The sequence below is a fragment of the Oreochromis niloticus genome, linkage group LG10, assembly GCF_001858045.2.
Source record: "Oreochromis niloticus isolate F11D_XX linkage group LG10, O_niloticus_UMD_NMBU, whole genome shotgun sequence".
Taxonomy (NCBI): domain Eukaryota; kingdom Metazoa; phylum Chordata; class Actinopteri; order Cichliformes; family Cichlidae; genus Oreochromis; species Oreochromis niloticus.
In genome coordinates this window covers 24,271,854-24,296,380 of record NC_031975.2, presented here as the reverse complement: position 1 = coordinate 24,296,380, position 24,527 = coordinate 24,271,854, and the positions used below count along the sequence as shown (strand labels likewise).

At 40.5% G+C, this 24,527-nt stretch overlaps 1 protein-coding gene across 1 annotated transcript; it reads left to right on the top strand.

Moving 5' to 3' along the window:
- Positions 1 to 125: 125 nt before the first annotated feature.
- Positions 126 to 23,917, top strand: mybbp1a (MYB binding protein (P160) 1a). The gene is made up of 27 exons (XM_013275163.3): positions 126 to 377; positions 1,094 to 1,189; positions 2,460 to 2,543; positions 2,626 to 2,700; positions 2,985 to 3,092; positions 3,188 to 3,378; positions 3,570 to 3,737; positions 4,221 to 4,338; positions 4,823 to 5,112; positions 5,230 to 5,340; positions 5,423 to 5,548; positions 5,670 to 5,876; positions 5,964 to 6,072; positions 6,171 to 6,264; positions 6,875 to 7,032; positions 7,875 to 8,000; positions 8,196 to 8,378; positions 9,133 to 9,306; positions 9,421 to 9,578; positions 11,481 to 11,615; positions 11,730 to 11,799; positions 15,177 to 15,308; positions 15,391 to 15,459; positions 16,836 to 16,949; positions 20,003 to 20,104; positions 20,186 to 20,310; positions 23,089 to 23,917. The coding sequence occupies exons 1-27, from the start codon at positions 201 to 203 to the stop codon at positions 23,432 to 23,434; spliced, it is 3,846 nt and encodes a 1,281-aa protein (XP_013130617.2). The 5' UTR covers positions 126 to 200; the 3' UTR covers positions 23,435 to 23,917.
- The last annotated feature ends 610 nt before the right edge of the window (positions 23,918 to 24,527 follow it).

The window sequence follows — 24,527 nt, the reverse complement described above, 5'->3', positions numbered from 1 at the left end:
CAACTCTTTTAACAATATTATATTATATTATATTATATTATATTACATTCCCTTCTGTGAATCGCTCAATAAAGTTTTTTTCTTTTTTTCTTCTTAAAAAAAACATGGCTGGTGAGTTGACCCGGATGTAGTTTCCGTGAGTGAGGCACGTGTTCCCCCTGCAGCAGCATGAGTAGAGGTGGTGGTGGCATTTCGAACAGATGTCTGTAGAGATGGTGGAGCTCTCAGTGAAGGCGGCGGAACCGCTCCGGCCCGCCGGTAACCTGCAGCAGAACCGGGTCTTCCTCGACTTCTTCTGGGACCTGGCCAAACCGGATCAAGAGGTCCGACTGAAGGCGGTGGAAAACCTGATACAGTACCTAAAAACCAACAACAAGGTGAGGCAGAGTGCGATCGATGACACTGAGAGACTCCCTGAACGGAGCGTGGTCCCGCTGCACATGTACTCCTCAGAAGTTTTCCACTAATATTTTTAGAAGTAGTAGTTGTACACATAGTGTCGTATGGAGAGGTGGGAGATGTTTTCATATGTAACTGATTATATGACTGGATATCATACAGGATATCATTGACACACTGAAGTATTTCAAGTATCAAGAATTTAATACTCATATAACAGAGTCAGGCCTATATTATTAACATAAGGCACTATTACCGTAACTACCTGTGTATAAGTACTTGATCAAAACTTGTTAAAATACCTTGTATACTTTATAAGAATCAAAACATCAAATAAAATTGCTTAATAATATAGTAAACTTTTTCTTACCGTACTGCAAGTAGAAATACTGTAAAGCACAGTAAAGTATTTTACTGTCAAGGGTCAAGGTTTAATTGCATGTTTACAGTGGAACTCCATTACCCGTAATGAAATCCTTGGAATCAGAGTTTTATCTGATTGTTGTTGGTCATTAAACTAAACCCAACACTTAAATAAAAAAATATTTATTAAAAAGTGCAATTATAAAAATGTCTGAGTGTAGTATGTAGTATTTCATGTATAAGTATATTCCAGGATATATATATGATTCCACATAGTGTTAAAGTGTCTGTAGTTTAAAAGTTTTAAACAGTCTTTCTTCATGTGTTGCAGGAGGATGAGTTGGAATACACCTTTAAAAGGCTGGTGGATGGACTGGCTCACACACGGGAGACTGCGAGACCTGGGTTCAGCCTCGCTCTGGGGCAGGTGAGTGGAGTTTATCCCCATCTATCTTTGTCTGCGGACCTGCCTCTGTGCACCCATCCACAGCTTCAGCCACATCTTTGTTTCAGGGTTGGGGTTAATAAACACAGTGCAGCAGTTCAACACTACTTTTAATAACAAAAATCCTCTTTATTTATCTTCATAAGTGATAAAATTCCTGGATGTGGCTTTTATGTGCTAAGAGATGGTTGTGAGACCTGCTATGATGTATAGTTTGGAGACTTCGACTGACAAAACGATAGGAAGCTGAGTTGGAGGTGGCAGAGCCAAAGATGCTAAAATTTTCACTGGGAGAGAGCAGGATGGGGAAGGTTAGAAATGAGTACATCAGAGGGACGGCTCAGGTTGAGCTTTTTGGAGAAAAAGTTAGAGAGGTGAGGCTGAGATGGTTTAGAGATGTAGAGAGGAAGGATAGCAGATGTTTAATACAGAGCTGCCAGCCAGGAGGAAAAGAGGAAGACCAGAGAGCAGGTTCATGAGGAAGGAAGACATTGCAGAGCGTTGGCACGACAGAGGAAGATGCTGGGGGATAGGGGGATGTTCAGATGATCTGCCGTGACGACCTTTAGTTGTCAAAGATGAAGATGAGGAGAAAGAGGCAAATGACAAAGTCACAGAAGCAGATGAAGAAGACAAAGAAGATAGAGACAAAGAGAGAGAAGCGATGATTTGTGTGTAAAAGACTTATACACACCTTTTTTTGGCACATTTTTGTATGTACAAAAGTGTCACTATAAGCTTTCTATAGCAATAGGTTATGACATCAGCATGTACACATATACCTAATAAAGTGGTCAAGATGTGTTGCCGTTACTCTTCATTAAAGAGCAAAATTCAAAAGTCTAAGGAGGACATGTGATCATGTTAAAAGCTAACCAGTCAGCTGTAAAGCCCAGCGTTATATTTATCTTAAATGAGGGTGGTAGCCAGAAGTTTCCAGGGTGTCATTACAATTTTGTTTTTCCCCTGTCAAACATGGATATACCTTCTCTCTACCTGTGCTTCAAAATCCTGAATGAATCATCCTGTGCTTTCTGCCTAGCATGGACAGTCTCCCTTTATTTGTGTATCGCCTTCTGTACAGCGTCATGCAATTTAAAGTGCTAGTTTTACCTTATTTTAAGATGAGTATTGAACTGAATATATTGGTCACATGGGTTTCGGAGTGTGTACAAAATGCTGTTTTGCTGCTAGTGTTAGGAAGGTGCTCTATAATAACTGAGCTAAGCAGTAAAGTTTCCTTTATTTTTAGGTCTTGAGTGCCTTTGAAGATGTCTCCCTGCAGAGTATACTCAACAGAATCAAAGAAAAGCACAACTTGCAAGGAGCTAAAAAGGTGAGTTTTGGGTGTTTGGTATCTTTTAGCACCAAAATCGATGAATGCAATCTTTGAACTTGTTTCATCTTTCGTCTTTCAGAAATTTGCCAGAAATGCTATGTTTGGAAACTTGTTTGGTGTTCTCGCCATTCATCAGTCCAACCGCCTCTCTAAGGTAAGTTTTCTCACATTTTTAGCATACTTGGAAAGGTTTTTGCTGCATTAAAGAGGAGAATGTGCCTGAGACAATATATTGAAGACGCCTGCAAATATTTAAGGGATAGTAATCATAGGGAAAGCAGGGGAAAAAAATGATCATGGTTGCATCACTTTCAGGTTTTTGTACGGTTGTAAATTTCACAAGAAATTTAAGATCCAGGGAACAGAGGAGATCCAGGACAGCTGATGCTCTATCAAATACGTTGTGGTCTCTGAGCTCTCTGTCTTGTTTCTGTGCAGGAGCCACAGGTGGTGTTGGGATGTGTGCAGCTCCTGCAGAGCCTCAGTCAGCACAAACAACACCTGAAGGACCTACCCACCAAGACCATGACGGACATCCTCTCTGAGGTGACAGCTGCAGACTAGTTACTGCTATAAAAATGGTCTTTTTCAACAATTTTCAGGGGTTTTCTGACTCTAGTCTATGTCATCCTGTCCATCAGGTCCCTGAGGAGGTGTTTGAGGAGGTCCTCATGGGAGCCCTGCAGACTGACCTGGAATCTGCTTTCAGGACTCCGGAGCAGCTGCAGCTGCTGCTGGTAGCTCTGCAGCGCTTCCCACAAACCCTCAAACCCAAGAAACTGAAGAAGTTGCTGGGCTCCTCCACCATCATCAATGCTGACAACATACCCAAGTAAGAAGCTTTCACAAAAACACACCTTCTGCTGCTAATCTGAATGTTCATTTAAACTTAGACTGCTCTGTGCTGGCTACACTACTGTAAGTTTCGCTCTATGTGCATCCTATAATTATCCACCACTTTCCCCTTCTGGGTCTGCTAATCAGCAGCTTCTGACTGAACTGTCTAAATCTGATGTCTGGCAGAATAACAGAAGTGTTGAAGACGGCAGCCCACGCTGTGAAGAAGGAGCGCATCCTCCCAGCAGTGGTCCTGGACCTCCTGAAGCTCTCTCTGAAGGAAGACAGCTTTGAGCTCTTCTGGAATAAAGCCATCACCGACGGCATGTTAAAGGAGCAGCCGGGGCCAACTCAGTGAGTCCTGTCAGCTTTAGAGAGAACCTGCAGCCTGTTGAACAGTTAGTCTTTTAAATATGAAGTAATTAAATATTATTATGCTCACTGGAAATGGGTTTTATCAGATGTGAACTGACTGTGGTAGACAACTGAGTGCTGCACTAGATAAAACAGCACTTTTTAAATACCGCTGACTTCGTTATCCTGTATCAGACGTAAGTGCAGACATCTTCATGTCAGGAATTTAGCTTGAAAATTAATAACTCAGCAGTTTGTGTTGATTTTAAAGTCAAACTTGGAGCAGCAGGGTGTAGGATTTAATCTGCAACAGCAAATCTGACACTATTAGTGCTCACTTTGCTGCTTTGTTTTAGTAACACTTGACAGAGGTGGAGAGAGCACAGCTGTTTCTGCAGGATTTACTCTTCTTTTTTCTTTAATTTGTCCTGTTTATTATGTCATAGCGCTCAGCCCTTTTGCTGTTTTCCCATCTGTGTCCAGTTACATGAGCTTCCGTCTGCTGGGCAGCGCCCTCCCTCTGCTGTCCACAGCCCAGCTGAAGGACGTCTTGTCTGGGGAGGTGATGATGAACTATGGGGAACACGTAGTGTCTGCTCAGGTCAGTGCCACCGTCTAGACTTGACTATAAAGAACAGCTTCCACTCTTCAAAGTCATCTAATGGGACGAGCTAATAAAATCTGCACACTGGAGGAGATTGCTTGCAGTGCTTTCTGCAACAAGACCTACTAAAATGAGACTAGTGTTACTGTACTTGTATTATTTGTAGTAATTTATAATAATTGCAGATGTTATCTCTGCTCTTAATCAAATACAAATGTGCCATGCCTATAATTCATAAAGTGAAAATTTCCCAGCAAATGACTTACAGTCTTTCTCCAAACACAGAGGTCATGTGATCATTTTACTTGAGTTGACACCAAGCAGCAATATCAGTGGTTTGTAAAGCACTGTAGCATTTCCAGCTTGTTGATTAGTTGTTTTTTTTTTCTTCTGTAGAATCGGTGCCAAGTCACCATGTTAAAGCTGTGCTCACACTTATTAAAGCTAATGTAGGTCCGCTTCCATCTTTTCTCACTCTTAGAAACCGGACCGCTTCAAGCTGGCCCCTGAGATGGACGTCTTTGTGTCGGATTTCTTGGAGGGTTGTCAGGACTCAGACAAACAGCTGGAAGTGATGGTGGGTTTCTCCTCCCTCACCAACAGAGGCTACCCCGTGGTGCCGTCGGTGTGGAAGGTGGTGCAGCACCTTCAGCCTGCAGCTCTGCAGGGCTATGTGGAATGGCTTAAGGACATATTCCTGCAGCCTCAGCTGGACAAGCTGCTGGACATCAGTACTCACAAGAAGAAGGACAGCAAGGGAGGACAAGATCAGTGAGTGCATCTGCTGTTGTTTTTGGTAGATCGTGCAGAGAATGTGTGCTGAACAGGGCAAAAGAGGCACAGGGACGGAAAGTGGATGAATGCAACTTGTTGATTATCTTTCCTCAGGAAGGAGGAATCTGTATTCCGCCTGAGGAAGTGGATTGTTTCCCGGCTCGCCTCCATCATTGACAACCACCAGGTGAAGAAGCAAGAGGATCTCATCATGGATGTGGCCAGGTAAGACTTGTTGAGCGCTGAGAAGTTCTTTGTTTGATGAGGAGGAGGTTATTCACTAGTGTGTTTGTTTTTTTTCCCCCAGGTTTGTATTTTTCCACGCTTTCTTCAGCGCCAAGAAGGCCTCGGCCGACATCTCGGAGACAAAGACGAAGCTTTCTGTCCCACTCGATGATAAAACCAGAGGCCTGCTTGTTAATTCTTTCTTCGGGTGAGAGATGACATTTTCTCCTCAGCTTTTAAATATCAGCCCCTGATGGCTGTACTTTATTTCTCTGATCTTTTTCTTCAAGAAAAATTGTTCAGCTGTCTTCTGTCTTTCCGCTACCCAGACTTCTCCTGTCCATGCACCACATGCCGCTCACTGAGGACTCAACCGAAGGTGCAGCTGTCAGCCAAAAGCGGGTTCTGGGTGTGACGGCTGACGGCACCATGTGGATCTACCACCTGGTTCAGTACGCGCAAGCCCTGCTTAACCAGCCAAAACACGTCCAGAGCAGCCAGCCCTTCAGCCCTGAGCAGAGACAAGCCTGGGACAGGTAGGGAAGCTGGAATATGATGTAATCTTTACATTTAAAGGAGTTTTGCTTCTTCACCTGTGCCATGTTTGATTTGTTTTCTTCCAGCATGCTGGAGTCTGTGGCAAACCTGAAGAAGAAGGCAAAGAAAAGCCAAACAGCAGAGAGCAGCGCGTTCCAGCAGCTCTTCCTGTTGGTCGGCATGCACCTCTTCAAGGTACAGCATCCATCAGCCTGTTTACAGTTGGTTATTTGTACCCATGAAGCCTAAATTAGCTGAATAAGAGCAGCGTAGTAATACTTTTCTTCCCAAAGGCCCCTGAGGAGCTGCTGGACATCATGAAAGACCTGCAGAGCTGTATGGAGAAGGCTCAGGAGAAGAAGGCTAAAAAGAAAAAGGAAAAAGAAGGTCAGGCCTTGTGCATCGTGATGCTGCTGCTTTTTATCACATCTCTTTTCATATATATAAAGAAATGCTTCAGCATTTTTGGCAATGCCAGGAGTTATGAGAAGCTCAATATTGTTTTCATGTCTGTGCTTACCTTCCCACTGCTTCCTACACTCGAAGCAGCAGGACACAGACAACCTCGCTATGGCCAAACTTTTGAAATATGCCTCTCAGAAAATGAAAGTGAGCAGAACAACCTAGAAATCCAAACATATTTTAGCTTCATATTTGACGGTCTTTAAGCTGTACCTTTGTTTTTTTTAAACAAGGGTTAAGACTGAACTTCCGTTTTTAAGTATCAGTAGTTGCTCCCATTTTTGATCAAATTAACCAACTAAATTCATTCATAGTCACTATAGAAATGTCCAAGGAGTTGGTGGAGACTAAAAGCAGATTATTTGGCATAATTTTGCTCACTTTCTACAGAATTTCTTAATAGTCAGCAGATTCCAATTAAAATAAAAATAATTTTGTGTTCTTAGCTTCTTGTGCTGTCTGTTAGGAAGCCAGGGAATGAATAAGCAAGTGCTGCTTTAAAGTGTATGAATGTGTTGGATGTTTCCAAATGCAGCCACAGAACAGGAGGAGCCCGAGTGGGTGGAGGTGATGGTGGACATCTTGTTGTCGCTGCTCTCCCAGCAGAGCAGACATATCAGACAGGTGTGCAAGACGGTCTTCTCCTCCATCTGCCCCCACGTTACTGCAGCTGCCCTCACCGCCATCTTAGATGTAAGTAACACATACGGAGTCATTATCGGGATTCACAGTAGACACTCATGAAATTAACATAAGTCAGGTTATCAGTGTAATGTAACTTTAATCAGAGCTTGGCTCAAGTACTTCAGCTCTGTCCTGTGGCCTTTTATTACTTAAGTTTTTTTTTTTTTTCTGTTCTCCTTTCATCACATGACCTAAATATGGCCACTTTTTTGTCATGTGACAAAGATACACCAAGAGTGCTGCAGGGTTTCTGCATTTTTCAGGGTTTCCTTGTGGCACTTTTGGTTCATTCCATGTTAACTGAGCAGATGCTTCCAATCTGACCATCTCCAATTTCCCTGAAAAAAATTCCAGGGTGGTGATACACGTCTTAATAGGAAAACTGCCAGTAGCTATTTATGTATTTATGTAGCTATTTATTTATGTAATAGCTACATAGAGAACTAGTTGAGCTATGTCATTCAAATTTTAGGGGAAATGTCTATTTAAAAAGTGAATGAATTTTGGGCTTTGATTACACAGACCTGAAAAAGTGAACCCATGGAGCAAATTTATTTTATGCCTTTGGCTATAAACACAACAGATATCTGATATTGGACACTTTTTGTTTATGATTGTTTTGCACCTGTGCTATCGACCTGTGTAGGCTTTGGTTGCAGGTAAACAGTCTGTGTGAAGAGTAATGTGTTGGTTAGCCTTACGACAATTTTTTATTTTTATTTTTTGTAAAATCAGCCTAAAGAAATGAGTTTCAGGCTTAATTTTGCCGAACAGCCAAAAAAGGAATGCATCAGTGATTTCTGCACAAAGTCAGTGTTATTTGTAACAACAACATTTTGTGCTGTGTGTAGGTTTTAGACCCAGAGAAGGATGACGAAGAGGACGCCACTGTGGTTGTCGAAGATGACTCAAACACAACGCAAAAGAAGAAAGCAAACGAGGAGGAGGATGATGAGGAAGATGATGAGGAGATGGAGGTCAGTTGTTGTCAAACATATTTTCTGTTGTCAACCTTTTTCTGTCATGCACTGAATTCTACTCAAACATAAATTATCTTTCACATGCCGATTGTTTCTATCTTTACGGTTACAGTTTAAAAAGACAGAAAACTTTTGTTTATTTTAGTTATTCTAAAATGTGCAGTTGTTTTTTTTTTGTTTTGTTTTTTTCAGGATGACAAATCTGATGATGATGATGACGATGATGATGACGATGACGACGACGACGATGATGACGACTCTGAAGATGAAGCAATGGAGGAGGAGGAAGGGGAAGATGAGAAGATGGATGAGGAACCAGTGGACCAAAATTTCCGCATGGAGCTCATGAAGGTCCTCCAGCAGAAGAATGCTCTGGTGGGTGTTCAGGCTTTTCAGCATGTCCGCTCTGATTTTAAATGAACTTTTAATACAAAGAGCCCACTAAGGCCGAGCAGAAGCTCATCAGAGCAGCAGTGTTCATTAGGATTCACCAAAGTGTTCTGTGTAAAGACACCGTGGTCATTAAGTGCATTAATCTTTGTCATCCTGGGAGCAAATTTTATGTACATAAATAGAAAACGTGACCAAAATTAAAATTTCACAGCCGTTAAGTCAGCATCGTCCACAGTGCTGACATGAAATCAACAAAAAAGCAAAATCCTGCAAATTAATATTCATCATACATACATATGTCATTAGTCCACCTCTCTCTTCATTAGAGATTAGGATGACGAGATTGCATTCCTCAGCACCACATTTTGGGCTGTATTTTGTAATGCGATCATCATCCTGCAGCCTAAAGCAAGAAGCTAAAATTACAACAGAACGCCACCAGTAACTTCTTTAACAGTTAATTTTTAGAAAGATGCAATAAAAACTGAACAAGTATTTTGTGTGCTGTTTAAGCTCTTTTAGCCCGACTTTAGTTGCAGCATAACTGCAACCCTATTTGCAACCCACCTCCCTCCCAGTTCCATTTATTTATTTTAGTAAATGTGTTTGAAACTCAGCTAGAATAATTTAAGTTTAGGTGGAGCCTAACAGAAGACGTTTCACCTAAGAGACCTCAGGCTAGAGCAATAAGTCAGTGCTTCATTGTCAAAGTAACACAGTTGTACTTCATATTCAGGCCACAGAGGAGGATCCCAGCAGTGATGAAGATCTGGATGATGAAGCCATGATGGAGCTGGATAAGAGTCTGTCAGCGCTGTTCTCAGAGCAGAAGAAAAAGATCCAGGCCAAGAAGGATGAGAAGACAAAACTACAGAAGGAAAAGACGCTGGTCAGAGAGTTTAAGATCAAGGTAGCTTAAGCTCAGTCCTGTCAAACACATCTTTAACCCAGCACAGCATGACACTAAGAGAGTGGCGAGAAGTAAAATACAGACCTTTCTCATCCTGTTGTTTTGCTCTTGTAGGTGTTGGACCTGATTGAAGTGTTTGTGGCGCGGCAGGCTGGCAGCCCTCTCGTCCTCGGTTTGGTTGAGCCTCTGCTGGCCATCATCGAGCGAGGAATGAGCTCCGGCAGTGACCAGCAGGAGCAGGACTTCCTCCGACGGACAGCAGACATATTCAGGTAAACACATGTGAGCTGTGGACTGAGCTGACTGTTAGTGTCATAATTAAATCGCAACACCAAACATTTAAAATTGTGTCATGTTTAATTTGAAATGTTCACATCAGCGCTTTTATCCACCGGAGATCAACTACAAAACACTTTTGCTTGTATTCATTTTTTTTATTGCGATTTTTAAAATTTCAAATTCAAAGCTGGTGGTTTGAGTTTATTTGGAAGAAACTGAGAGACAATTTATAACTCCAGAGATGGCAGGAATTTCAGATGATAATAGCTTATGTTCTTGACGTTTTAATGGTCTTTCAACAGTGGCTATTGCTGCTGGTTTATAAATATATATATATTTAAAGAATCACTTACTTTGCACAAATGTAGATTTTGTGAGAGATGTTGCACACATCTAAAAGCTTTTCTGCTTTCATGGGGATTGTATAAAAGGGTTAAGGTGATAATTAGTATAACATTTTCATTTTGAACGTTTAGTTTCTCTAACTGTATTAGATCTCTGACGTGGGCAGAGCAAATCAGTTTAGAGGAACAATTTTACAATAACAGACTTTATGAATATCAGTGTGGTAAATTTCTATTTAATCTGCTGAATTAGACAAAAACAGATTTTCTCAAATTATTAAAATTTACTTTATTGCTCTGGGGTTTCAGATATCTACCAATCACAGCACCACACACAGAATTAATGGGGTCTGCATGCATCCACTTCATACCCTACCCTGCTAAGTAGTAGGTTGAAGGTTTCAGGTACCCAGCCTGTATCTAAAAAGACAAGGTGATACATTTTAACATGGCCCAAGCTCATGTCTTTAAATCTAAGTACTAAGTTCAGGTCAGTCAGGGTTTCAGCCCTCTATGTGTTTGTTTTTGAACCCTGTGCTGAACTGAGATGGCTGCTCGAGCCCTCCTGCAAACCTGCAGTTACAGCACTCATTGGATTGACCAATACTCAGAACAATGGGAAAGTTCAAGGAACTTTGTGATCTAAGGAGATATATAGATTTACAGAAGTTGGGAAGGTCTCTTGGAGCCTTTTTTTTTAAACACCTGTAGATTTCAAGATCATTAGCTTCATTAGATCCAAACTGCCATCCTCAGATGAGAGGAAATTGGTTAGGATGTTCAGGAACAGCCCAGGAAATGTTTTATGGTAAGATGAGATAAAGATTGAGCTGTTTGGCCACAATGACAAGAGATATCTTTGGAGGAATAAAGGTGAGGCTTTAAAAATCTAACACTGTACCAAGCATGGTGTAGGTAGAGTCATGCTCCTTGGCTGTTTTGCTGCCAGTGATACTGGAATAGTGGAATAATGAAGAAGGAGGACTAGCTTAAAATTCAGTTTCACCTCAAATGAACAGCTGGGTTGAAACTTGAACACAGTTGTGTGTTCCAACAAGGCAATTTACCCAAACGCACATTATTTATTCCAAAACCAGTTTTAAAGCAGGCTAACATTAAGTTTCTCGAATGTCTTTCACCGGTTTTCTCAACTCAGCCACAAAGCCAGGTCTGTGCCAGGAAACCAACAAAGTTAAATGAACTCTTGTTGATGGCTATAAAAGCATCTGGTTGATGCGCACCTCTCATCAAAGGGACATTGAACCACATATTTTTGGGTGTATGTCTACTTTTGACCAAATTATTCAAATTAAATTCAAATTCCCAATTCTTGTTTTCGAAGTCATTAAAGATCTAGGCTGCACAATCATTCCACTCTGAAAAAAAATTAAAACAGTTCAAAGGAAAAAATTCCCATAACGTTGGTGTGAACTTTTAACCACAACTGTAAGTCGGATAAGCTGTTAAGAAAGTGGATGAATGGATGGATGGATGAGTAATGACAGCTTCCCCTGAGGTCCTCCTGAGTGTTTGACGTCTCTATTTTTATAGGAACCACCTGTGCAGGTCTAAGGTTTACTGCAGGACTGCCGGTGACAGACAGGGGGAGCTCCATGACCTGCTGGAGAAGCTGGTCACCAAATCCCAGAAGCTGTCTGATTCCTCAGTCTCCCTTTACTACTTCAGGTACAGCACTAATGTTTGTTGGCGGAGCTGAAGAGAAGGTGATGTGACACCACCGTATTTCTAAATGTGTGAGAAGAGTTATTTTGCCTTAAGTGTGTTGTTTTCTCCCTGCAGTGCTTCTCTGTATGTGGTGAAAGTGCTGCGAGGAGCCCCTCCTGCTGAGACCACAGAGGAGCAGACTGACGTATGTTCACACACAAGTAGACAGACACACACACGCACACTAATTTCAACCATCCTGTTTACCTGCTCGCAGGGGGTTGCCTGTCTAGATCAGGATGCGCTTTTTTTGTTGTTGTTTGTTTTTTTTCTCCTTCCAGTTTAACCAAAGCAAGTCACATAAAGGACAGGCCAGGCTTTTTTTTTTTCCTTTCTTTCTTTTTTGCTTGTAGGTCACACAGTTGGTCAGTAGACAGATGGTAATTAAGCATTTACACAATAGGCAGGTACTGGTCTTATGTCTTCTCTCATGTTGTGCTCAGCTGTGCACCAGATTCCAGGTCTGTTTCTGGACTTTACTGGGTTAGAGGAGTGTCCTGGATAACTCGGCCCCCTTTTTGACCAGATTATTCTCTCGTCCTTGAACAAGTATTTTCTGTTTTCCATAACTTTTAAGATAAGAAGATAAGAATAAACTTTATTTTCCCACGTGGGAAATTTGTTTTGGACAAACAGTGCTAAACATAGCAGCATTCCCACAATAAATCCCATAATACGACTCCAGCAAACATTCAAGTACACGAGGATGTGGCTCCAGAGCTTTTAAATTGGGCTAAGTCCTATTTAAAAGTGCAGTAGATGCTGGGAGGAACGAGAGCTTATAGCGGTTTGTTTTATAGCCGCTTGCTTTGTACTGTTTCCCTGAGGGTAATAACTCGTGCCGTGAAAAAGGATACAGGAGGGATCATTAACAATTTTATGAGCCTGATGAATGACAATTTTTTCCTGTGTTGTCTGGAAGCATTTGTTTCCTGTGATTTTCATGGCAGTTTTTACCAGTTCAATTTTGATTTTACTGTAAATAAGCCAGGTTGCCATTCCATACTTAGCGGTCACTCCAGACAGTCTGAGCCTGCAAAGGAAATGCAGTTTTTGAGCTAATTTTTCACATAATAAATAATAAAAACTTGTTCTTTCCATTTATAAAATATATGCATGTAGATGCCCAAATGCTCCTATGAGCTAACCTGCCAAGTTGTTTATGATGGCAAATCGAATACATTACTATTTAGCATGTACTAAAGTTAGCATTCATGTAGAAAAAGTTTTCTTCTTCTAGTTGTTTGCCCATCTGTGGTCCAGTTTTGAGTTACTTTCAGTTTCCTCGACTCTCCGTTTTTTACTTCTTTGCTTTCTCGGCCAGTGGGGCACTCTTTCCTCTTGCCGCTTCCACAGTTACTCCTTTTATTCTACCATCCATTATTTCAGCTACCTTGGGGAATCTACTGATAGCCACAGAGAAGGCGAAAGCACTTTTCCTCTTCCTGTTTTGGTTGTGCAGTCAAGCCTTCATTATCCCAAGAGAGCTAATACCCAGCAGGAGAAAAACACGAACATGAGCTCTACAGAAAGCCAATCTGAATGCCCGCGCTGTCTGTGCTAACTGTAGCGATGACATTATGAAATCAGTGACTGCTTGACAATAATAAGTTAAAACCAAGCAAGTTGTCTATATTAATTTTAATTAAGAAAATGATCTGTTAATAATGAAATGAGTTCCTGTGAATTCTCAGTTTAATGACAGACTGATTGGTGGTGGCGTGGTGGTGGGGGGCATTCACCAGATGTTCCATGCACGTTGCCAGCGTTGCGTGATGCTGCTGCTGCTGCTGTCAGATGTTTTCATAAGGCTTGTTATTAAAAGTGTATTGACAAAGATTCCTTAAATAAGCTTCTGTTCCAGCAGACAGTTTGGGATTTGTTTGTCCCAGTTTTGACATATCTGTCTCTTCACGCCTCCACACCACTGAGTGGATGTTCTTTTTCCACAAATAGTGTTACCGTTAATCTGTTTAGTTTTTTTTTTTTTGCCTTTTTATTTTAAATGATGGCTCTTCTCTCTTCAAATATTCAAGCAGACGCGACAGTAGTCAGGTTTCAATCTAAATGATGTGCAAATATCTGTTAAAACATGCAAAGTAATGTGTTTCTGTTTGCTTGTATTATGAGCTGGGTGCACTGAAATACTGCTGTTCCTAATTCTAACATCCTCAGCGTTCAGACAAGAGAGCAAAGGAAGAAGGGCGAAGAACTCAGGAGGGATCTCTGTTCTGTTTTTTGTTTTTGTTTTTTCTGACACCATTTTATACCCCACATTTTTCACCTCACAACTTTTTTTTCTCACATTTATACCCAAAGTGAAAATTATAGTTGTTCTTGGCAACTAATTAAGAAAAGAAATTAATTACCTACTAACTAACTAACTACTAACTAATTACCTTTTCTAAAGCACTCAGAAAATAGTCTTAATTGAAGCCATTAATCACATTCTTTATTAAACAAATATTATTTTGCTGAGTGTGGCTAATGTTAGCCGCGGTAGCACCGGCAGATTTCTTTTCTTGCAGATTTCCCTCCACACACCTGTGCACAATGTAGTTACTCATATTCAAGTAGGCAGCCTACGCACAGCTGCTCATAATCAAGATGAAAGTACTGCAAAGCTGCTTCAGTTAGTCGTGCTGTCATCTCTTATTTTAAGTCTTGCTTGCATAAAAATTCCCGTCATGGAGAGAGGTGTCTGGCGGTAAGTGGCTACATGTAACAGTTGACTGCTTTTCATTAGATGCACCTGGACAACTAGGATCAGAGTGGGGGAAGAAAGGCGATTTAAGTGACTTTGAATGTGACATCATTGTGGGTATGAGTATTCCACAAACTGCTGATCTGCTGGGATTTTCCCACACACCCGTCTTATTGATTGCCTTATTGATGTCGATAGATCAGGGGAAAATGGCCAGAGTACTTCAAGCTGATAGTAAGGCAGCTGTAACTCAAATAACCACTCGTTACAGCCTAGGTATGCAGAAGAGCATCTCTGATACTGCAGCAGAAGACCACACCAGGAGCTTCTCTCTTCAGCTGCTAACTGAGGCTACAATTCGCACTGCCTTACCTAAATTAGGCAATCGAAGATTAGAAAAAAGTTGCCTGGTCTGATGAGTTTCGATTTCTGATGCAGCATTAATTTCAAACTTGTTTCTTGAACTCAGTGAGTTCGCTGTACTTGGCTGACAAATATTGAGCAACTGTGTGATGCTCTCATATCAAAGTGGACTAAAATCTAATCTTTCCAGCACCTTGTTTAATCTACGCCACGAAGAACAAAAGCAGTGCTGAAAGCAAAAGGAGCTCCAACCCTGTACTCGTAAAGTGTTTGTAGTACCAAGTAGCAAGAGTAGCGGCCATCGTCTACTAGAATAATCGCATGCTTTGCCAGTGAAAACACAAGTAGCTAACTGGAATCCAGCCATGACTAATTTTATTATTTAGGCTTGTTCTTTTTGCTTTAAATTAAGATCTGAACACCGATGTCTGCCGTTTGCTATTTGATGTGTGCAGATGAAGTTCATGGGTAATGTCGACGTGGATCGGGTCTCCACTATCTTCAGAGATGCTCTGCGCTCCTTCATGAGCCGGAGGAAGAGCCCACTCACTGCTCAGATGTTCATCGACTTATTCGTCAGATTCCCCGTGAGTAAAAACACACACCACACAGTCCGAGTGCAGATGCTTGCTTCTGCACCAGTAACTAACACTGGTGTGTTATTTGCAGGTATTATGCGTGAAACTGTTGGACACAGCAGTACAGAACATCACATCTGGAGTCAGAGAACATCAGCAGGTAAAAAGCTTTGAACCCCCCAGTTTTGTTTTGTTTTTGTTTTTTTACTATCATGCCATGGGAATAAAACTGAAAGATGATGTCATTTACTAACTGATTGAGAACTTAAGATCATCTTCACTTTGGGAAAAGTCCCACATGAGTAAGTTAAACAATTAGAGCACATATGGCTCATATGGTGCTGTCTGCTAGAATAAAGTTTCAAATAAAGCTGTGATGCCCAGTCCTCGGCTGGTGTGTCGCTCTGAATAAAGTAGACCTGTTCATGAGTTTGGATCCTTGACTTATTGTGCCATATGGTGTTTCAATATTAAAACATAGCAGTGGGGATATTCTATATTTATTATATTGTCAACAGATTCCATAAAAGCAATAAAGTTAACTGTTTTTAGTAGCTCCCTGCCTTTCCTCCTTTAATGAGATATAAAACTAAAAAAAATAGCTCACAAATATTTATAATAAATAAAGCCTGAAACAGCTGGGAGCAAACTGCACTTTTTTGGCAAGCATTAATTTACATTTATCGCTCTACTAAGTATTTACAGCAGCAGGACAGCATGTCCATGCACATTAAGAAGCATGTGACATCACAAATCATGTTAATACACCGACAGACTCTATAACATATAGGGTTTACTTGCTTTATAATAAATGTATTGCTGGTTTTGCTCCTAGAGTATAACCAGAGTTATCCTTTAAAGAGTTTCCTTTAAGGAGAACAGAAGTATAGTGACACAGTAGCTGTAAAACAGTGATTTAACTAGAAAATGACATAAGCATAACCTTACTTTTATATAGGAATATATAATATATATATATCAAGCAACTGAGGCGTTGTCCAAATTTATGCATTTTATTTATTTGTCATGTCAAAATGTTTTTTTTTCATTAACACATTTTTTTAGAACAACAATAGCAACTGAAGTAACTGAAAGAGAAACACAACAGCAATCTGTTTTTGTTCATCACCTTACTGTCTGCATCCTAAGAGATTTAAAAAACAAAAAAACAACAACAACCTCAGACTTAATGTTATTAATTTGCTTGCAATTTTTTCCCATTTACACACATTTGTCCACTCCTGTTTTACCGTTAAATTTTTCAGAAATGTGTTTCAGTGGCGTCTGACACGTTTAAAATAAACGTGTCGACATTTCAGCGTGTTTATTCTTATCTCAAGATGAGATGAGGTGAAATTTTTCTGGCAGCATTGTGTCTGAGCTGTCTTTTATTCCATGGGGACATTATAAAAAATTATAAATGCAAATTTTTGGTTAAAGTGCTCAATTTAACTGTAAATTCTTTGTCTTACTTGCTTCATTTTGTGTTTGTGTTTGGTTGTGTGTGTGTGTGTGTGTGTGTGTGTGTGTGTTCAGGGTCAAGCGTGTGTGTTGGTGTTGCGGGCGATGCAGAGCAGGGAGGTTCAGCAGCAGCTGAGCGGCCCTCAGTGGACCGAGCTCTGCGAGAAGGTCACAGGTCAGCTGGCAGCGGTGAGTCAACACACCTCGGCATTATAGCCGGGGCTCAGGTGGTAGAGCGAGTTATCCACTAATCGCACAGATAGGGATTTGATCTTCTGCCCCTCCACATGACGAAGCCTCCCCAGGCAAGACACTGAACCCGATGGCAGGCCTTTTCCTTCATTTAAATTCTGTAAACCTCTGCTTGTGGAACTGATTGAAAGTCATTTTTCCTTGAGTATAGCAGCATGAGGCCATAGCTGCACATCATGTCCTCACTGTAAGTAGAGGCATTCATACACCAGCATGCTTCAGGCTTGTTCGCATTTTTATTATATTATTCCAGAAGGTTTATGAGATTGCATCGTCCTGTGATAAATGATGATTAGAGCCGCTGCTCCTCTCGCTGTCCTCTGTGTGTCCTCCAGAGAGCGGAGGGTGAAGGCATGCCTAATTGCATGCTTCTGCAGGTCTTCTGCAAATAACCCCACCTCCTGTCTTTTTCCTCCCAGACGAAACGACACGACCAGCTGTACTACTTTAGAAACTTAGTCGTGAAAAAAAAAAAAAAAGTGTTTTCTAAGAAATTGCACATAAATCCAAGCTTTTCTCTTCCATCGAGAATCATTTATCATATAATAACAATATTTCAAAAATGCAGGTGTAGGCTTTCATTTATCCAACTCAGCTGTTCCTCTGTTTTAATATTTATAAGTAATGTTTAAACATTTATTGTAATATATAATGAAACATGATGCAGTTGTACTCAAATATAAGTGTCTATTAAATTAAAACCCTCTGCAATCTGTTCTAGGAGGCTTTTATTTTAATAGATAGTAAAGCACAGGAGCAAACATTAAAATGTCCTTTAAGCTGTTTACATTTACATTGTAATGTGTTTTAAAGTATTTGCTTAGCTGATGTCTGAACTACCATAAAATAATCCAGTTTCAGCTCAGGGTTTGGTCCTTCACATGTTTAAAACTGTTTTCTGACAGCAGGAGAGAAATAGTGTTAATCTAGGCACAGCATGCAGTCTTTAGCTTTTGTTCTCAGTTAAAAGAATAATGATGACCTGGATATTCTGGAATGTTTAAGTGGATTTTGGTGAAAAGTAACAAATCTCAAAAATCCAAAACACGATAAAGACTATAAATACACACAAGATGATTGGGCAAACACCAGGGCTGAAAGCACTCACAGAAGACTGGACAGGGCAAGCAAAACAAAAACACAGCACACACAAGATGAGAGACTATCAAAATAAAACAGGAAGTGAGTAAAGATTGGACATCAAACACAGATATGCAGGCTTAACAGACACAGGGAATACAAAATTGAACTAACACAGTACCACGACGCATACTGCTTAAAATAAATTAAGGAAACACTCGATTGACAGAGTATAACACAAAGTTGATTAAACTTCAGAGATATCAGTCTATCCAGTTAGGAAGCAGAAACCATTTTGAGTCCATTTCAGCTGCTTTGCTGCAAATAAAAGTGATAAAATAAAATAAAAGAGGCCCATCCCTCCATCCATCCATCCCTCCATCCATCCACTAATTTTCTTGTCACTACTGATAGCATGAGAAGGTCCCCACACACCTTCCAGCTCCACCTCCATCTGTATAAAGGGATAGGGAGTGACATGTAGCCAGACTGGGTGTAGCAGAAGTGTTCAGTGCCACAGAAAGCAGCTGTCCAGATGAAGTCAGGTCAAAATGTTTTCGAGTTGTTTCATCTAATTCAGATTGATTCCCTTTATGTCCTCAGATGTCAATTATAGATCAGATTTTTAAAAGCCAGATAGACTCGAAGAAAATCTTGAGCAGAATGTATAGTTTATTCAATGCAGAGCTCACTAGTTTAGTGTATCTTAAAATTAAATAGGAAACTGGGGAAAACATCCCAGATTCAATTTGGCAAAAAAAAAAAAAGTCATAAAGAGGATATGTACGTCTTCAGCATGCCTTTGACACGCAGTAATGGAGTTTAAGGTTGCACATGGTCTTTATTGGTCAGGTTATCAGAAATCCAGATAGACCTGGATCCTTCATGTGACGAATGCAGACGGGCCAGAGCTGCACTGTTACATATGTTGGCTATGTACAAAGCTGCATAGATCCCATTCGATATCTCTCTTAGTGTGAGCGTGATATGAATGTGTTTTCTTCTGTTTTCTTTCTAGATGAAAAGGACTCTTTGTCTCTAACATTTGGTCATTAGAGACATTATGTGTCATATTCATTTAGAAAAGATCAGATTCACCATTAGACGATCTGCTGGGAAATTATATCCTACCATTTATATCCTTTGTTGGACGTATTGCAGCTGCTATTATTAACACGCAACCACAATGTCATTATTGTACCTGAGGTTTGCAACAAAATGACCATTTATTTTTATATATTACTCGATGACATCTGACTATGTTTATATCCCTTATCTGGTACTCCAAGGGTGAGGTGGGGGGAGGTTTGAGATGTGGTTGGTTTCTATAGTCTGTACTGTGTTTTGTTGTGGCAGAAATAGAATAAAAAGACAGTTTAGAGTTGAGAAACTAAAGAGAGAACTTAAAGTGGAGCTATTATGTTTTCCCCTCTATTTCTGCCCTATATAATGGTAGATGCTCCTATTAATCATGGCCGGAGTTCAAATACTGAAGCCATGTGCAAGTGAGCCAAATACTCACTTTCAGACTGTTTTGGGTTTTTTTCCACTATTGGATCCAAGAGAGTGGATCTAATATAAAATGGTCCTCTCAGGTACACCGCTCTGTGAGCATAGAAGACTTTTTTTTGCCTTCATTCATCATTATCTGAAAGGAAAAAGGTCCCAGAGTATAATGTATATATGTGATTAGCTCATGTGTTAAATAAACACAGGAGACATGGTTAAGATAATGCTGACTGATGTCTGATTAGGTTAATCTTCACCTACCAAGAGGTTTAAATCAGTGGCCATAAGCATCAGTTACATAATGGGCCAAACTGTCAAATCAGAAGCAAATGAAAACAGCAGGATTGGGTGTTAAGTCCAACATGGACAGGAGTCTAATCCCATTATCATCATCTTTCTAGAGTCTTCGACAAGTTGGTAATGCTGAGAGCAAGGTGGTGAAGGAGAAGGCGTTGAAAACTCTGGAGCTCTGCCAGTTTATAGTCAAGCACGTTCGCCAGCAGGTAGGTTTGCATGGAGTGTTGAGATGAGAAGAAGCAAGTAACGTGTTTCCAGTTTCTGACTCTGTTGCATGCTATGTGTAGAAGCTGTCTGTGGATTTGGAGCCCCTCCAGCAGGTCCTGCAGTCCCTGACCAGCGTGATTGCTTTCAAGAAGACCGGCAAGCTGGAAGACACCTACTGGGCTGTGATGAAACACTTTGGAGTAACGTGAGTTATTTCGGCATCTCTGAAATGAAGAGCTATAGAGGTGATTCTTGTGCAGAAATCAGATTAGAGAAAGAAATCAGGTTTGTGCAAAGTCCTTGTGTCCGTGTAGCAAGTAAGTAATCAGATTTCCTCGCCCACACACACCAGTTTGGTGCCAGGGGTCGCTTATTTTAACCCGTATTACTGAAGCACAATGTAAGGGTATGTTCTCGATCCTCTTTCCTTCTGTTAAATGCTATGCATGGGTGCCAGGAGCTCACAAGCATAAATCACACCATGCTTGGGTGCATATTATAATCCTCAGGCTCTTACCTAATAGCTGCCACCCCCCCCAAGAAGGACTCCGTGGGAAAGATCGGTGCACTAAGTCGTATTTCTGGAGTTATTTAATGTTTGCAGACTTTCTCAACCTGTAATACTGACACGTATTAAACAGCACAGGCACAGATTCATTCAGTGGCAGAGGTTGTTTTTTTTTTTTTTTAAAATGATGGATATCCTTGCGATACTTTTGCTTCTGCACTGATGGCAGGAATTATGATTTTTGGGTCGTCTTTGTTGATAAATGGCAAAAATCTTCCCTTGTTCTAAGATGAACTGATAACATTTTGGTGTTTGAAAGTCTAGCTGACTGTAACCTCACAAAACCTTTCTGCAAACCATCGTTTCCTTTCATATGCTGATTACTTTAAAGTTTCGGGGATCCAACTTTTTCAATTTGGATCCTCATATTGATAGCTCAGCTTATCTACCGATGACCGAGTACTGATCCGGTATCAAATAAAGGCTCAAATAACAGTTGCTTTCCTGACTTTAAAACAAAAGGTAAAGCTGCTTCCAGCTACTCTATTATTCACAAATGGTCGTCACAGTGGGGAGCTCTGCATGTTTGATTTGGCACTGAATTTACACCGGATGCTCTTCCTGATGTGACCCCCCACCTACTATCTCTGGTGGGAGATAAATGCATGAAAATGTAAAAATAATGCGTGCATGCATGTATGCATTATTATTCACCAAATCTATCTTGACTTTTGAGTATCTCCTGCAATCTGCTCTTAATCATGGTTGCAGTAGTTCTCTTCCTTATTGTGTGGAGTGGAGCAGACCTGAAACAAGTCGCAGGATAAGGAGAGAGAAGCCGATAAGGAAAGCAGTGTGGTATGCTTCCTCCAAGCTATGTTAGCTCCTTCTATCAGCCAGTGCACTGCTGCTGAATAGTAAACACAGCAAATTACACTGAAATAAATGGATCATGTTGTCAGCTATGCACAATCTAAATTTTTGAGTCTGTATAAGATTGATATTCAGTCCAAATGTCCAGATTGGAAAAGATGGTAAAGTAAAAACTCATATTCATTTATTAATATACCCCAGTATCATTTGATGTGATTTAAAGCTCTATTTTCAAATGTCTTTAAAGGCATTTGAAGATACAAACGTTTTATTTAATAGCATAAAAAATGAGAATGACCAGCATTATTGGAAAAAAGGAAAGAACAAAACACTTTTACACAGAGACGGGGAGAGAGAAATCACTTTTCCACTTTCAGATGATGAGCATACACATTTCTCTCTGCCATTATGAAACCCTTTGACTGAGTAATAGAAACAGTATTTCCTGTCTGAGCGATAAGACACTATTTCCTTTTCTACACCTTGAGCTCTTCCAAGTATCCACTTTTTTTTTGCTCAAAGGAGAGGGAATATGCAGTATTGATTAAATAAACCTCCATCTGTTCTATATCTACTCGGGTTATTCTGGATGTAAACCAGCCAGCCTGTGATGGTATTTCATATCCAAAGATCCAATCTAGGACAAATAAGCTGAGCCTTTCTTTTGTGTGTCGCAGGTATAAATGACTTGCAGTAATTTCTGCTAGAATAAAATGTAAAAATAAATGGGAAGTCATAACTTGGAAGGATTTTGAAGTGTTAGAAGTAGCAGCATTTTATCAAGGACGAATGTTAAGTGCCTTCTCGTTCTTTGGATTAGATTGTTCTGAATTTTGTCCATTAGAAGTTCCTGCCTCAGTTCCATAATCCTCACATACCGAGTAAAGGACACTTAAAGGACAAACTGTTCCGAAGTTTCGGGTTTGGGGTAGTTAATCGGTGTTTTAATAGAGTTTCAAATTGATTGATGATTCAGTTTTCGGTTCTTTGATTACGATGCTCAGGAGGTAGAGCAGTTTGACTGCAAATCGGAGGATCAGTGGTTCGATCCCTGGGTACTCCAGCCCACACCTCAAGGTGTCTTGAAGAAAGATGCCGAATGTTGCACTCCATAAATTTATTAGAATACGTAATGTGTGTTTATGTAGCACTTTTCTAGTCCTGCTGACAACAGTTTACACAACAAGTCACATTTAACCGTAGATTCATACAGCACTTTATCTACCTCACGTACTGTGCAAACATTTAGAATCATCAGCTAACCTAACCTGCCTGCCTTTGGGGTTGCCGGTGAAGCCTGAATACCCGAAGGAGGACGAGGCAGGCACAGGGAGAACAAAATCCACAACCTCCAGCCAGGTCCTTTTTTTGCTGTGAGGTGACGGTGCTGAACACACCACCACTGTACCTCCCACCATTAGTTTGTATAATTGTTACAAAGTGCCTAAAGGCATAGAAGAAGAGCACAGTTAGAGTAGAAAACAGCCATATAAGTAGCAGTACCCCCCCCCCCCTTTCTTTCACATAAACAAATTATTTCTTGACCACAGCAGTTGTTTTTTAAAAATAAAATCTGTCATGTTGACCTTGTGTGTGTTGCAGGAAACCTAAAGCTGAAAAAACAAAGCCTGAGAAGGAGACAGAACAAGAGTCGGGTCCCGCAAAGAAGAAGGGTTTTCTGCCAGAAACCAAAAAACGTAAGAAGCGCAATAAGCCTGTTTTGGAGCCGGCAGCGGGCAACACGGCCTCCACAGACAAACCGGGGACAGAGAAAGGACAAGGCAAAAAGAAGCAAGACAAGAAAAATAAACAGAAACGACCCAATGGTGGCGCGACAGCATCACAGCCCAACCCAGCCAAAAAGAGTAAAACGGAGTCTGAGAGCAAAGCAGCCAAGAAGAAGAAGAAGAAGCCCAAACAGAAGAAAGAGGGAGGAGGGCAGATGTAATGTGGAGACTCCTATTTAAATGGACACAGAAACGTTTTTGTAATTTCCTTTAAAGATGCTTTGTTTTCATCTTTCTCTGGTTCTCACATCTTTCTATGTCAAATTATGAGGCTTTTAATGTGTGGGAAGTGAATTAAGAAAGACTATATTTTTCCCAGTATATGACTGCTGTTATGAGAAAAAGAAATGTGATTTTCCTCCTGGAAGGTAATCAACTCGGCCTCCACTTCAGAACAGTTATATTAGTTTTGTTATGCAGGTATGTAAAATGTTAAAAAGAAACAGTAAGGACTTGTGTGAAAAACATGAAAGCATGGATCCATCGTGCATTGGATTGAAAGTTCAGGCTTGGGGTGTTGGTGTAATGTTTGTGGAGCTCCTGATTACTGGCTGATCTACAAACCAACTGTATACTGGAAAGTCATGGGCTTATGAAATAATCTTAAACCTGTAAAATTTTTATAAAAGTATGTTGAGAATGCACTTTTGACATCTCATTGCCTTTTTTTCATTAATATGATGAGGTTGTTGGCAAATGGTTAACTCATCCTACTCTTATGGACCCCCACTGTCATTACTTTGGACACATTTTTGTGGCCAGCTTGTCTCTTTTAGCTCTCTTTTCAGTTTGCTGTTCCACACTTTGGGCTCTTTTGCTGCATTTCTGTTTGGCGCAGAGCAGGTAGTGTGCAGCAGATTTTCAGGCTGAAACAAAAGAAAAAAGACTTGGAGAACAAAAACTAAACGGCAGAATACTAATAAATCTTAAGGCTTATCACTACAACTTAGCCCTTTCACAGAGTAATGTAATGTAGAGATAAAGAATCAGCATTATGGTAATGTTCTGATTTTCTTCTGGCATCAAAATATGTTCGTTTCTTTCTTGGTGCACTGAGATTTCCCCATTATGTTTGTACTCCAGGCTTATTAGGTTCAATAATTTTCCTAAAACAGCTGCGCACTGGAGTTTTGGAAAACATTACTCCAGCAGGACTAAATGGTGCATTTGTTGGGGACTGTTTGTAGCTGGGGGATTAATACAGCAGTGTGATTCAATAAGACAGTATGCTGTTTTTGTATTCATGGCAATATA

Excerpts from the sequence above, each read along its gene's own strand:
- mybbp1a (XM_013275163.3), top strand. The coding sequence starts at position 201 with ATGTCTGTAGAGATGGTGGAGCTCTCAGTGAAGGCGGCGGAACCGCTC. Across the intron at positions 5,341-5,422 it reads CTCATCATGGATGTGGCCAG|GTTTGTATTTTTCCACGCTT; the intron begins GTAAGACTTGTT and ends TTTTTCCCCCAG. Across the intron at positions 15,460-16,835 it reads GAGTCAGAGAACATCAGCAG|GGTCAAGCGTGTGTGTTGGT; the intron begins GTAAAAAGCTTT and ends GTGTGTGTTCAG.